This window comes from Austrofundulus limnaeus, unplaced genomic scaffold (assembly GCF_001266775.1).
Source record: "Austrofundulus limnaeus strain Quisiro unplaced genomic scaffold, Austrofundulus_limnaeus-1.0 Scaffold1722, whole genome shotgun sequence".
In the NCBI taxonomy this organism is placed as follows: Eukaryota; Metazoa; Chordata; class Actinopteri; order Cyprinodontiformes; family Rivulidae; genus Austrofundulus; species Austrofundulus limnaeus.
This window is the reverse complement of record NW_013954124.1, coordinates 4578-19586: the sequence shown is the minus strand read 5'-3', so window position 1 is coordinate 19586 and position 15009 is coordinate 4578. Positions and strand designations below refer to the sequence as shown.

The 15009-nt window shown below is 42.1% G+C and overlaps 1 protein-coding gene across 1 annotated transcript in view; it reads left to right on the top strand.

Annotated features, from left to right (window-relative positions):
* LOC106536185 (transcription factor COE3) overlaps window positions 1–15009 on the top strand; it is a gene marked incomplete in the record, with an annotated part of 38767 nt that overhangs the window by 20364 nt on the left and 3394 nt on the right. Inside the window, 4 exon segments of the mRNA XM_014033393.1 lie at window positions 2786–2867; window positions 5657–5798; window positions 9071–9201; window positions 11287–11413. Of these exon segments, the coding sequence (XP_013888847.1) occupies window positions 2786–2867; window positions 5657–5798; window positions 9071–9201; window positions 11287–11413 (482 nt within the window).

The window sequence follows — 15009 nt, the reverse complement described above, 5'->3', positions numbered from 1 at the left end:
ACACACACACACACACACACACACACACACACACACACACACACACACACACACACACACACACACACACAATCCCTCAGCTCTGAGCACAGATGAATTAGAAATTGTGGTGTTTGTAAAATTATCAGACACCACAAGGTWTTAATACACCATCAAAATGAGAGTGTAAATTTAACACTCAGAGTTAATATCAACTCTCAGTAGTTAGTAGAAAAGTATAATGGAGTCACCCTTCAAACACCAGGACGTACCTCTCACTCATGGTGTCGATTTTTGGCCAAAAACATAAACTCAAAGTTGAACATCTTGATCAAACTGAACAAGAAAACTAACCAGAACAATTAATTTTTACTCTCATGAGTGTCTTTAACAGTCATAAACTTGCAAAAACATCATTTCTGCAAGATTTCTCAGCAAGGAATGCTGGGTAAATGCTGGTCTGTCTGGGATGAGGTAGAAGAGGGCGGGGCTTTTCTGAAAACTGCTTTCAACACTGCAAGGTGTCATATAACAACACTGTTAAGTGTTACATAACACTTAACTGTGGGTGGAGCTTATTTAACACTGTCCAGTGTGAGACAACACTGAGGAAATCAACAATGTGAATTAACACCAACACTGGGTGTGAGTGTACTCAGAAAGTGTTAAAATAACACTAGAGGGTGTTAAATCAACACCCAAAAGTTTAACACTGAAATTTTAACACTCCTGTTTTTGCTGTGAGTCACGTAAATAATGAATCAGATGATCCACACATGCAGGAGAGGTGCTGTCATCACCGACGATTCTCTCTAACTCCTCTCAAGTTCATTTTAACGCAGCCTTTTTAGAGGCTTCCTCTTCCTCCAAACCCTAACATTTAACCTTCTGATTTGGTCTCCTCTGACTGAGGTGGTCCAAACTTCTCATCTATCCATCCATCCATCCATCCATCCATCCATCCATCCATCCATCCATCCATCCATCCATCCATCCATCCATCCATCCATCATGGAGAGCTCAGTGGAGGACCGTTGAGGGGGTGTTGATGAATTAAACAGGAGGAGCAGGGAGGAAGGTGGAGTGTGTTGGACAAGTGGATGTAGTCCACAGCTGTCTGTAAGGCTGCTCTCTGACCTTGAGGAGATAAGAAAGTTGGGAGACCCTCAGTCCATGGGGTCTTACAGCACAGTGGAAAAAAAAACCCTCCATCTCTCCGCTTCATGAATTATTGAGATATTGGCCTACAGCTTGTAAAATATACAGGAGGGTGGTCTGTCTCCCCGTTCACATTTCACATACCGTCTTCCTTGTCCTTCTGTCTATCGTTCTATCACTTTGCAAACTCTGCCTCTTTTCTTCTCTCTCTCCAAGTTRGGATCATAAATCAGAACACTTAAAAAGCCAAAGGGGAGGAGGGAAAAAAGGCATCAGAGAAGAAGTTTGTTACTGAGATCAGAAGAGGATTTTTTTTCTTCTTCTTCTTCTTTAGTTGAGGAGGAGCATCCACCACTAACCAGCTGTCATGCATTTAAAAGTTGTTGAGAATAAATCCACCAGTTCTTGTGTTACATCAGATGCTTGTAATGCACCCAGCAGTAGGCCAGCCCTCGAAATGAGACATAACTCTGCTGTGTCCATTTATCTTCTTTGCTCTTCCCCCTTTTTTTTTGGTTTGGATGAAGCAATTGTACAAGGCTGCAGCGTGCTGTGTGTTTCACTTGACATGTCTGTGTGTGGAAGTGTGTGTGTGTGTGTGTGAGCGATCATATCCGAGCTGGCTGGCTCCGAAACGCGCTGCCCAGTGCAGAATCGTAGCCATAACAAATGAACAGTGGGGAGAAAATAAGACATATGAAAGAAAAGCTGAGCAAAGGAGTGATTCTCTCTCTGGCTGCCGGAGATCTGTACTGTAAGCAGTTTCAGCTGTCAGCACTTCTTTGAGCTTCCTCAAAGGGAGGAGGAGGAGGAAGAGGGTTGGGTAAAGGGGCGGGAAATGTAGTTTTACACACACACACACCCCTAATCGTCCTTTTTCTTCTTCTTCTTGTGAAGCTTCCTGTTTATTTGTACACAGCACTGTTTATTTTTGTGGTTTCGTTTCATTTTTTTTCACCCTCTCTCTGGGAGACAGACAGCGCAGAAGGCAGATGTGCAACAACCRCAGTTTCACTTACAGAAGAAGTTGTCAGGCCTTGAGCCTCGGGGTTGGGTGAGGGAATAAATTGTCAGCCGTCCCCCTTTTTCTGCTTTTCAGMCCCCCCCCCCCCCACCACCCACAACCATCACTACCCCAACCGTCCCCCACCCTTTTTTTTTACTCCTCCCTCTCTCATTAAGTATTGATGTGGGTAGCCATACTTGCCATCTCAGCCTATTAATAATGCATGGCAGGTGCTGTTGATGTGGTTTCTCACACTGAGATTGAGAGAGGCAGAACACGGTGCTGCAGAGGAGCTACAGTACAACCTTCGTCGCACACAGCTGCAGGGAGGGTGTGTGGGGGGGTGCTGGGGGGTGGGAGCTACATCTGCCCCTGTGAGTTSGTGGCAGGCCGTGACAGCTACTCGGAGATGGATATACAAGGTAGCACCCTTTACTCACTGTCTTGGAGACGGTTTTTACATGGTGGGGTGGGGGGGTACTGACAAATGCTGCAGACAGCGTGAGTCTCGTCTGCCACAGCAGTTTGATTTGTTTTGTTTTATGTGTGTGTCAGTGTGTTTTGTAATGTATCGTTACGCACTCTGATCTTGCAGCGACTCACAGCTCACCCGGTTCCCCTCGTCTCTCTGCGTTTCCGCAGGTTTTTCCTCAAGTTCTTCCTGAAGTGTAACCAGAACTGCCTGAAGAATGCAGGGAACCCTCGGGACATGAGACGCTTTCAGGTGACCGCTCAGTGCGCATCAGGCCTGAGTACAGAGTAGACRAGAACTACGCTTCCAGTCTTACACTATTTCAGTGTATTTTCATTTCTTTTATTCCTTTTAACTGATTTAAAAAGGACAATGCACAGCTGCGTTTCATCTGTTGTCATGAGCAGATAAAAAAGTAACAGTTTATAAAACAAGTGCACAAAAAAGACAAAATTTAACACTGATCAACAAACACCTCTGACTACAAGGTACACAGTTAAGTTATTTTATGAATGAATACATGACTGATTTTCTTTCAGCCAAACTTTAAGTTTCTTTTTTTAAAATGGAGTAACTGTCTCTGATATTTGCTGGTAGCTCATTCCATAAGACTGTTCCTCTGATTGAACACCTTTCGTCCAAACTCCGTACTCCGACTTGTGACAACACAGTCCCCTCTAGTTTGAGACCTAGTATTCATTCTGGATGTATATTTGTGAATAAAATACTTTAAAGCTGGAGGAGCATGTCTGTTTTAAACCTTAAAAACAAGACTTAAATCACTGAATCTTTTAAGTCCAAAAACTTGTACTGATTTTACAGCAGTGAACATGATAAGGTTGTCTGTCTAAAACCTTAATTGTCTTCTTGAAGAGAGACGTGATTTGATTAAAAGACAAAGTAAAACCGTTCAATCCCTAAAGGAGTCTTTTCGCAATAACGTCTGGAAGTAAACGACATATTTCGAAATAACTTTTTAGAAGTCACATACCCACATTTGTACAGAATCCATACATAAAAAGACACTTCAACTGACTAGGTCTCAAGTTTTACTGACTTTCTAGTTTCCTTTTTTGTGCAGACTAAACTCTGATTACAAGCTGCTTTGTGCCTCATAAAAGAAATGCATTGTTCGTACGCTGGTGAACATTAGTGGTGCATATTAACTAAAAAAAAGACAATTCTTTCAGAAACTGGTGGGGGTCTGAGCAAATCTAAAATAAGAATGAATTACTTGCAGGACGTGTGAGGCGGCAAACTGTTGCTGTTTGTTTGTTGTTTAAAAGGTCACCCTGAAAGGTTGATTGCGYGTTTGGTCAAAACTCATTTTAGTTTAGTCATTTCAACATAATACCTAAYCTTTTAGGATTCATTAACTAAAATATAATACAGTTTGATTTTAGATCTTTTGATGTTGGGTTCTTTGAAAAGGTTTTAAGCAGTGAATGTCTGCTGTAGACAGCTCTTTGAGTGACCAAACACTGAAGAAAAAGAGTTTAATTCTGACTGGACTTACAAACATAATGATCAGTGGTCTACAACAGGTAAAACAAGCCCACTTTAAAAAATCTGAACTATTAATTTAGTTTATKTAATGATGTAGTTAGTAATAGAGATAGAAAGTAAGCATAAAAGTTCACACTTTATTTTCTGCAAATTTTGCCAAAACTCATAATGTTTGTTAGTTTACTTGGGGGGGTACATATTTTCCAGGCACGTATAGTTCCATTATGTACCACAATCGAGTAACTATTACTTTCAGTTATTATAAATGCTGAATAAATCAAAAATAAATTAGACTGTGCATCGTGGCCTCTGTCTCTTTAAGGACCTTCTACCGTTTCTGACGCTTCCACATTCAGCACATTTTCACAACGTTTCATTTCATTTACAACCTTTCATTGGAGTGTTGTAAGAGAATAGTCTCGTTGGCATTGAAAAATAGATTCCTTAATGGAATCTGAAAAAAAAAACTGGACTAAGAAGTTGTTAGTATTACAAGCTCAACAGACGTGCAGTTCTGCCAGGTCTGGTGGAACTGTGTGGGGGAGGCGTGCTCTGTGGGTTGGGAGCTTAGTTGGGGGCTGAGCTCCAGGGAGGAGCTTTGGGTAAGTAGGTGTTGCTTTGTACCAGCAAGCAATAAAAAAAAAAAATGATAACTAACTAAAACTGTATAATATTTTTTACAAAACTAACTAAAACTAACTGAAATTATATCCTTAGTTTTAGTGTTTTTCAATTTATTTTGAGCCATGTGAATCTTTTTTTTTTTTTGTAGTTTCACATTAGCTGCGGGTCTGTAACAACACTTGTTTGTACTCTGCTGCTGCTCAGCACATCTCCTAAATGACAACAACAAAAGTTGGGAGAAAGCRTCCACTTTGGGATTTCTTTGAATATGACTGCGAGAAAAATCTAAGCAAATGTCTCGTAGTGGAAACAGGTGATAAAATAGGTGAAATACTTCTCAAGGGAAAAACTGCATGAATCAAGCTCACACAGGTATCAAAACTGAGTTACACAATTATTTTAGTAAGGTGTCACCATAACGGAATGCTTTAACTAGCGACCAAATAGCTGTTGGTTAGTTAACTCACAGGAACATCACAAGTAGAGGAAGCAATGGCAAATAAAGTATRAAAAAACTAACACTAGAACTAGTAAAAACAAAACTAAACTTAAATTAAGCATTAAAATGCAATAATAATAAAAACTAGCAAATCCACTGTAAAAACTAATTAAAACTAACTGAATTAAAAGAAAAAAGTCACAACAAAATAAAACTAAACTATGATGAAAAATCCAAAACTATTATAACCTTGCTCCAGAGAGCTGCTCTGTACAAATAAATGTTAGGCAGCTCCACATGGCTACCACGAGAGATTCAAGGATTTTTCAAACATGCATGAATGAGTCAAAGCAACATGTGTTTGATGAGTGAATGACATTATGACATGATATAAAATAAGTTGACTTTGCATAATAATCTTAATGTTTCCAATGCCAGTTTCTTAGTTTTCTTTGGATTCTCATTTTCCCAGGTGGTTGTGTCAACTACAGTAAGCGTTGAGGGTCATGTCCTGGCCGTGTCGGATAACATGTTTGTGCACAACAACTCCAAACATGGGCGCCGAGCTCGAAGACTGGACCCCTCAGAAGGGACACCGTCCTACCTGGAACATGGTATTAAAATAAAAAACACATGTTGTTTGTTCTCAGGGTTGTGGTTCCTATTTTGTCCTTTTCCTCTTTCTTTCCCTCCCTCTGTTATCCCCGTCTGTCTGGTTCCACTCTCTGTCTCTGTTCCCCTCAAACATGCTTTCYTTTTTTGTCTCTCCTCTTTCCTTTCCGGATTTTGCTTTCCKCTCTTGTTGGGCTTCAAACTGGAGCTAAGAAGAGAGTGGTAGCTACTAAGTCTCTCGTCTCTCCCTYGTGGCTCGCTCCCCTCAGGTCTGCGCCTCTGGGCCTTCTACTCTGCCTCGCATAAGAACTATGTGTCTTATGAGGTCTGTTCTGCTTAAAGCCAACACTGGCTTTATTTCCTCGGAGACCTGCTTTATCCTTCTATCCTCCCCAWCCCTCAGGTTTTCCAATGCACTCATACATGCACCAGAAAGCCCACATGCACACGCATGCACACCCCCACGCTTGCAGTCGAACACAAAACCCTTTAATACTGCATAATGACATGTGCACATGATTTAGGAGGCTGCACTGATTCCCAAGTCCCTAATCCAGTTATTTTCTCATTTTGATTTCCCAGACATTGAATAAGAGAAACATATTTTTTTTCTTTGAGAAAAGTCAACCTCAGGGATGATAATGACAAAAAAACTAAGAAGGGATTTACATGCTGGCCTGGAGTAGATTGCATTAAGATTGAATGTTTCAGTTAAGTCTTTGTGATGACTGTTCTCGGGAGACAAAGTGGACCGTTTGTCCCTGCGATCGCTCTCACAAGTGATTAGGAAAGTTCACAAAGACGAGACGTATGGAAGACGAGACGAATGGAAGACGAGACGTATGGAAGACGAGACGTATGGAAGATGAGACGAATGGAAGACGAGACGTATGGAAGATGAGACGTTTGGAAGATGAGACGTATGGAAGATGAGATGAGACGTATGGAAGACGAGACATATGGAAGATGAGACGTATGGAAGACGAGACGTATCGAGGACGAGACGTATGGAAGACGAGACGTATGGAAGACGAGATGTATGGAAGATGAGATGAGACATATGGAAGACGAGACATATGGAAGACGAGAAGTATGGAAGACGAGACGTATGGAAGACGAGACGTATGGAAGACGAGATGTATGGAAGATGAGATGAGACATATGGAAGACGAGACATATGGAAGATGAGATGAGACGTATGGAAGACGAGACGTATGGAAGATGAGACGTATCGAAGATGAGACGTATGGAAGACGAGACGTATCGAGGACGAGACGTATGGAAGACGAGACGTATCGAACACGAGACGTATCAATGACGAGATGTATGGAAGATGAGACGTATGGAAGACGAGACGTATGAACGACGAAACACATGGAAGATGAGATGAGACGAATGGAAGATGAGATGTATGGAAGATGAGACGCATCGAAGACGAGACGTATGGAAGACGAGACGTATCGAAGATGAGATGTATGGAAGACGAGACATATCGAAGACGAGACATACGGAAGACGAGACGTATCGAAGACGAGACGTATCTTAAACGATGGTGCAGCTTTGGATCTAAAATGAGAATTCGGGTACACACCTAGCAGATGTCCCCTGCGTCAGAGAGATTTGTTTGGGRGTTTCCTTGCCTCTGATTCTCTGTTCTGCGAGCGGCGCGAGTTGAAAGAAGGACTGAGCAGAATAGAGACGGGGCAACAAGAGACAAGGAAAGAAAGAGCTGAAAAATAGAGGAAACARTTCAACTAAAGAAAAATGTTTGTTTTGTTAAGGCTGAAAACTGCAAATCAAACCTGAGGTACGAAGGTTAGTTGTGGTTTTGTCACGACCCAAAAAACTACCTAGAACCAGAGTAATTTGTATGTGTAAATTAGTACAGCATTGCTTTAGAGATAACTAGAGACAGATCCAGATTGCAGGATTGCCCCAACCATGTAACCAAATTCTCTCCAGCTGTCAAATCCTGAGTCCTTTGTTTAATTAGAAGCTAACTCACAATGTTAATGGTGAGCCAGCCAGGAGGAACAGTCCAAAAAGTGAGTACAGGTCACTTTTTGYACTTCCTGTGCTCTTTGTGTTTCATTTTCCACCTTCTCCCTCGTTACCCCAGTGTTGCATTTGTGTGGCGKTTACACAACTTCGGGGCCCATTTCAACTGGTAATAGATGAGCAGTGCGTAGAGTTGAACAGATGGCACGGAGGAGCACCCCGAAGTATAATCCTATCACATGGATTCACGTTCCACCATCTGGTTAATCCACACACACACACACACACACACACACACACACACACACATAAAGCACACATCGAGAGCACATAATATCAGCGGCTGGGAAAGGGAGGCACCTTAGGACCATGATTTCGGCCACAGATTGCTGCTCGGTGAACGCTGATCTCTGCAGGCGTATCAGGGGGCTAAATATCACTCCAGCTTGTTGGGGAGGATCAACAGAACAGGGAGTTAGAGGCAAAGAGCAAAGACGAGCCTGGAGGGAGGGTGAAGTCGGCCTAGCCTAAAGTGGATTATGGCGCTTTACTGAATTACAACATGTCTGACAAGTTGTATATCTGTTAAAGAAAGGAGATTTAGCTTGTATAAACACTTCCCCAACGCTGTCCTTTTCTTCAATCATGTCCAGYAATCACCACAGTAACGTCAGCTCATAAGGTCTAAAACAGCACACTGAAGATCAGTTTTTGCTTATGTTGCTGCTTCCTGGACTTCGTCAATAAACGTCAAAGAAGAACTACTACAGCACAGTAAACATTTTTTTATGAATACAGCTACAAAGTAGGTGACGGGACAGATATGTGGACCAGACAGCTGAGCAGGAGCTAAGTGTTGGTTTAATGAAGGCAGCATATTCAGAGGGCAGAGCTACTGTTGGCTCTGCTCTGCTCCCCGGTCGCGTGGCCTTTGATCAGACACTGAGCACACCTGACATTTACACGCCCGCACGCTTCGCCACGTGTCATAAAACAAGCGCGCCTCCGCTGCCCTCGCACACGGGGGGCAGGGGTGATGTTTAATAACGGTGGCGCGTATAATCACTCTGATTAGAATTCCACGTCCCCTTGCCAACCCCTGGGGGAGGAGAGGCTAGAGGTGATTTGTGTGTGTCTGCGTTTGTGCGTGTGCAAGACAGAGATGGAAAGGAAAAGGAGAATGGACACAGCGCCGATGGCAAAAAAAATAAAAAAAGTTCTGCTTTGCCGTTAGGGTATTTAGCATCTAATCTCAAATGTTTGACTTTTGTTTTAGCAACTCCCAGCATCAAAGCCATCAGTCCCAGTGAAGGCTGGACCACAGGGGGCGCTACAGTCATCATCATTGGGGACAACTTTTTTGACGGCCTCCAGGTCATTTTTGGAACCATGCTAGTTTGGAGTGAGGTGAGTCAACGTCTAATTGCTGATCAATTTTCTTTTATTTTAAAATTTGGTCACTGCTGAAGCTAACTTTTAAATGTTTTGTGTAYGTTTCTGTATATTTATGAAATTTCCGCATTATTGGAGTATTTTTCTTTATGTTGCCAGCATTCAAATGACACACAGAAGCACAGTTTCATACTTACACTTTTTCTAACAACTTTACACACTTGGTAAATGCTAGTTGGGATTTTTTTTATCCTTCCTAAACAATCATTGATTAGTTGCTTCATCAAAGTAGTTAATAAAAAGTTGGTCTTTTTAAGCCTCTCTTACTCCCTATTGATCATGTGATTAGGAAAATAATCAGAATACTGTGMTGTCTTCAAAAAAGCAAGCTACATGCAAAACCAAGTCCAACATTAAAGTTTTGCTTCTGAAAAACTGCATGTGTAATAATCTAAAATATTACAATGGTTTCCAAGCTTTTCTGGCTTCAAACTCACAAAATAATAGCCAAGACTTAGACCTCATCTATAGTTGACGTAAACAAATATTTCTTTAAGGGCAATTACGCAAGAGAATAAAAACTTGAACATCAACCACAAAGACTATTTTACATGATAATAAATAAATATTTTTATCTCTCATAACAATCATGGCAAAAAATGTGATTAGCAATGATGTTTTAATTTATTTTTATTTTGGAAAATCATGTCAAGACCCCGCTTTGATGTTTCCTCGATCATATTGGGGTATTGTAGGATCAAGTGGTTTATTATGTAGAGGAAATTCTACATGACTTTTTTTCTGCATTCCTCTTAATACTTTCAATATTTCTGTTAAGCATATTTGTAGCTTCACATTTGTCAATCTGTTCTTTTATTCCCTCTCMGTGACTTCTTTACATGCATCACATTCAGAACAGACAAAACTCCTTTTTAATGTATCGCTGAGAAAACGAGCAAAGACGWCTCTCTTGAGTCTTGGAATAAGTGCTATTTTTGCCATACTTTGTAAATTAACAATATATTCAGCATATTAAAAAGTAATAAATGGACTGATCCGTAATTAAAGCAATAAATAACGGCAGCCTTGTARGTGGAGAGGAGAAATATTTTACAACCTTGAGCAGCAGTTTTTGTAGCTCCCTGTTCGCCTCCCCTCCTGTCATTTATTAGACTGCGTTTGTATCTGCTTTCTTGAAATATGTGCACGCGCCGCAGCCTGAATCCCTTTGTAAGGAGCATCTGCCACCTTACTAAAATGTAAATGCAGTGTATGTGAGAAACTGGAGGTCAGCGAGTAGGAGCAGCCAAACAGCTTTCTCTTTAGTAAAGGAATAATTCTATAAAAAGCTCCTATATTAWCTCGCGGAGGGGTGAGCGGGGCCAGACAATGGCGGAATGAAAGCCTAGCTAAGTGAGGAATGAAAGGGACAGTTAGTTATAACGACACATCCACACACGTACACATCTGCACGCAGCGCTGGCAGCAGCATTGATAGCTTTTGAGCGCTTCTAGCTTTGAGTGCTAACTTAGTGTAGCATGTGGAAAACGAGCACTCAGTGAGGTCTTCATGTGTTTTGTCATGTTCCCAATTTCCTTTAAAGTGCCTTCAGCATGCACACACACGCACGCACACACACTATGCAAGTGGGCTCATAAGCCTCACTAAGTGAGCCTCTTTAAGACACAGTGGTGCTTTTATGTGGCTAGCAGCAGCTTCAGCTGACAGACRCAGAGACAGGGCCAGGCAAGACAAGCGTATTATACATTTACGTATTCTGTTCAATAGATGTATGCAGAGGAAAGACTGTTTTATTCATAWACAGATAACTGCTTTTGAATCCTTATTACATAGTTCATGTCAGTGCTGATAACCATCCTGAGCCTCGCAGTGACATTGCCTTGGGCTACGAGGCCACCTGAGGGCTTTAGCGCTCTAACACCTCATTTTCAGGCTTATTATACCCAGAAAGAGGCTCAAAGTGACGAAGAGGAGGACTGAGACAAGCTGAGAATAGTCCCACGACACGGGCACGTGGGAAGATATGAAGTTTCATTACACTAATCTGCCTGCCGCCCGTCTCTGCTCTTTTCGCGTAGCTGATCACTCCCCATGCGATCCGTGTGCAGACTCCACCCAGGCACATCCCAGGGGTGGTGGAAGTCACGCTGTCCTACAAATCCAAACAGTTCTGCAAAGGCACACCTGGACGCTTCATCTACACAGGTACTACACATGTGCACTAATGACACCATTGTGGATTACAATACAACTAGACAATATAGTGTAGCAAGGTTTTCTTTGATCTGCCTCAGGCAAAGGTGAAATTGGTTTGTTTGTGTCTTAGTTTGTCTGTAGTGTTAGCAAAATATCTCCTGAACCAGTACACAGAGCTCATAAAATTTTCTCAAAGCGTACCGTGATCAATTGTGTAAGTCTACAACTGATTAACTTTTTGAGCATTAAAAATGGCTGCAAGAGCTAATCCACCTAACACAAAAATGGCCATAACTCAGCTAAACAGGGTTCCCACGGGTCCTTGAAATCCTTGAAAGTTTGTGAATTTGAAAAAAATAATGATTTCAAGRCCCTGTAAAGTTTGTGAAAACAGCCAAAAATTACACTTGTCCTTGAAAGTCCTTAAATGTTTTTTGGGGATTGAAATTCTCTACTCACTGACTGATTTTCATAATCTTTTTAAAAATGAATTATAAAATTAAATTAAAAAAACACATTTGTTGCGGTGGATAACTCAGGATTACGGTAAACTGACTTCAATGATTCTGACTCAACAACTTCTTTGTTTTTGTTCAGTTTTTCATTGAATTTACAAACAGCATTAAACTATTGGTAACATTCTGCAGTAGCAGTAGGTAATTGCCATTGCGCATGGTTTTTTAAATTGAGGAAACTGGTACTGGAAAGTCCTTGAAAGGTCCTTGAATTTGATGTTGACCAAGGTGTGGGAACCCTGGCTAAATTTACAGAGATTTTGCTAAAACTTGGTGTGGTACTAGCTGAGCACCACCCCCACCACATACACCGGGGGCTACACATTGCTCAATATCTTTGCTGATGAACCACTACATATTTTACTGAAACTTTCAGGACATAATAAGATGGCCATCTCAGCTAATCATCTTTAGCTAACACTAAAGTGCCTGTGACATGCAAATTCTTCAAAACAAAAAGTCCAGGAAAACATCTTTATATTTAAGAAAGTTGGAATAATACACACGATTTAGCCCATTTTGTCCCATAACTGGATATTTTCTTTTGAACTTGGCTCAGCYAAAGTGAAACAGGAAGTGACATCAGAGGTGAACTCTTAAACAAAGAAAACTCTCTTRTCTTTGTTTATTGAAACAATATTATTTGAACTCTGACTCTTCTTCATCTTTCTGATAGTGACTCAAAATAATCTAAAGAAACATCAGATTCTTCTCTATAGGCTGGGTTGTTGGCCATTTTAGCAATGCTCTGTTCACATGCAGACGTTCCCCTTTGACATCACTTCCTGTTACTTCACAGGCAAWTATCTCAACAACTGTTCATCTCAGCGACATGAAATTTCTTTAGCARTATTTTATCAATGTCCTCCTTCTAAAWATGCATTCATATGTATATCAAAAATTGGACATCACAGGCACTTTAAAATGGCTATAACTCAGTCAGTTACAGATATTTAAAAAAAACTGCGGTTGTAGCTGAGAATAATCCTCAATGCAATGTCGCATAATGTTATTCACACAGTTTGATCAAAACGTTTGTAACTCCATCATTTGTCATCATAAAATGGTCTTGGTTTAAATCTCTGSCATGAAAGGTTGGTGAASAGTTCTTCAAAGAACGCTGGGCCTTTAATTTGTGCACGTGTTTCCTAAATGTTCACTTTATGGATGAAGGACAGGAGAGAAATCTCTCTCCATAAGCAGGTAAACACAGTTTAAACACAGGCTTATTTAGTCACACTTTGTTTTGCTGTATCTGCCAAAAGTGTTGAGGAGTACGTTTTATGTGCTTTCATCACTCTTCACTGCTTCTGGAGGGGAGGGGAGAGAGAAAAAAAACATGCATGCTAAACAATTTAAAGTTCAATAAAGCGACTCAATAATTCAGCGGACAAGCTTGCTGATCTGAGGAGGAAAAAAAGGAATTTGCCCTCTTTTATGAAGCAAGTGAAGGTCAGAAGGGAGRTTTAACCTTTTGATTAGTGGGATTATCGAGAATTAACCCCTGTCGAAGGCATGATTCGACGAAGAGTTTCWCACCGAAAGTGTGACAAGCTCGGGCAGGAACATTGTTACGTTGGAGTTACAGCCATGCGGTGAAAGATTGGTAAAAAAAAAAAGGCAAAGCGGTGATTAACTAGTGCGAGGCCACAGGTCCTCTAGGGAGACGGCGAATCACATAAATCTGTCTGTAATCTCAACCACTGATAGACTTAGGCATTAAGCCCCAACTGGAATTGCCAACATCTGACAAAATCATAACTGAAAGAGCGTGTGAGTCGTATCGCCGTGCAGCAGTYTTGTGTGTGTGTGTGTCCTCGTTGTGACACATGGCTACAATCCATGTCCACGAGATGCAGTTGTGGATTTGGGGTAAAGGCTGCAAATCGTGTGCTTTGTGTTTCTTTGCACATATGTGCGACTGGACGCCACACACACACACACGCAGCCTGCAACGTAACTGCATTAGTAAGGCAGGGGGCAGATGGGTGTGCAGCCTTTGGTGTGCCGGAGCTGTCCAACACCCCCACAGTCTGCCAAACCCATGGAGCGGTGCGCCGTAAAAGCGAGTGTTTATGCAGTAGCCATGCAGGACGCGTACACACAAGCTGCACTCTTTCACCTTGTCACATTCACTTATTCAAAACTTGCCTCTTTGAACAAATTCGTCCAGCTCTCGCCTTATTTTTTATTTATTTTTCGTTCTCGCCGCTTCCTGGCCTCTGCAGAGACACGTTGAGGAGTCTCAACAGGTGAGAGGAGCTGTCCTCTGTGAGCTGAGGACTGTGATGCTGGCGTCTTTGCAGCRACACAGTCCAACCGTGGCCTTCCTTTCCTCACTTCGGCCGCCGCCGTGTCCTTTTCATCGGGGCATTAGTAGGTCTCGAGGGGTCCTTTGTATCTTTCTGCGGAAGGGAGAGAACCGGGCCAGCTCGACATTTYGAAAGGGGGTAAACCAATCAAAACCGCAGCTAATGTGAGCGAAGAGAAGGAGAGGTGGACCAGAGATGAGGAGAAAGCGATGGAGGGATTACTATGGGCCATGTTGCCCTCCTGGGTCTGTTTGGCACCAGTTTGAGCCCAGTTGCCAGTGGGTACTAATCATAGAGGATTGGCAGCGCCGTGTGGCAGCTGGCAGCTAACACACAAACATCAACACAACCACACACCACTCGTATATTACACTGCAACCACACACACACACACACACACACACACACACACACACATACACGTGCATGCTCTGAATTACATTGGGGACAGCTGGCATTGCTAATCAACTTCTGCTGAGGAGAGGAAAGCGAGCAGCTCACAGACCTAATTAAGTCAACACATACCCAATACTGCTGCTACTGCTGCTTTGCAAACATAACACTCTCATAACCCCATCTATGCCCCCCCCCCCACCAACCTCCCAACATACACACATGCCCTGCATGAATATTGATACTCCAGCCGCCACCACATGGACCAACGTTCAGCTGGAGCTCCGGACAGAGGAGACATGAAGGGAACTTTTGGTGCAGAGGAGATTCACTGTGAAGCTGTTACAGTAATGTGTCTCCTGTCGTCTCAGAGGACCCCCCCCCC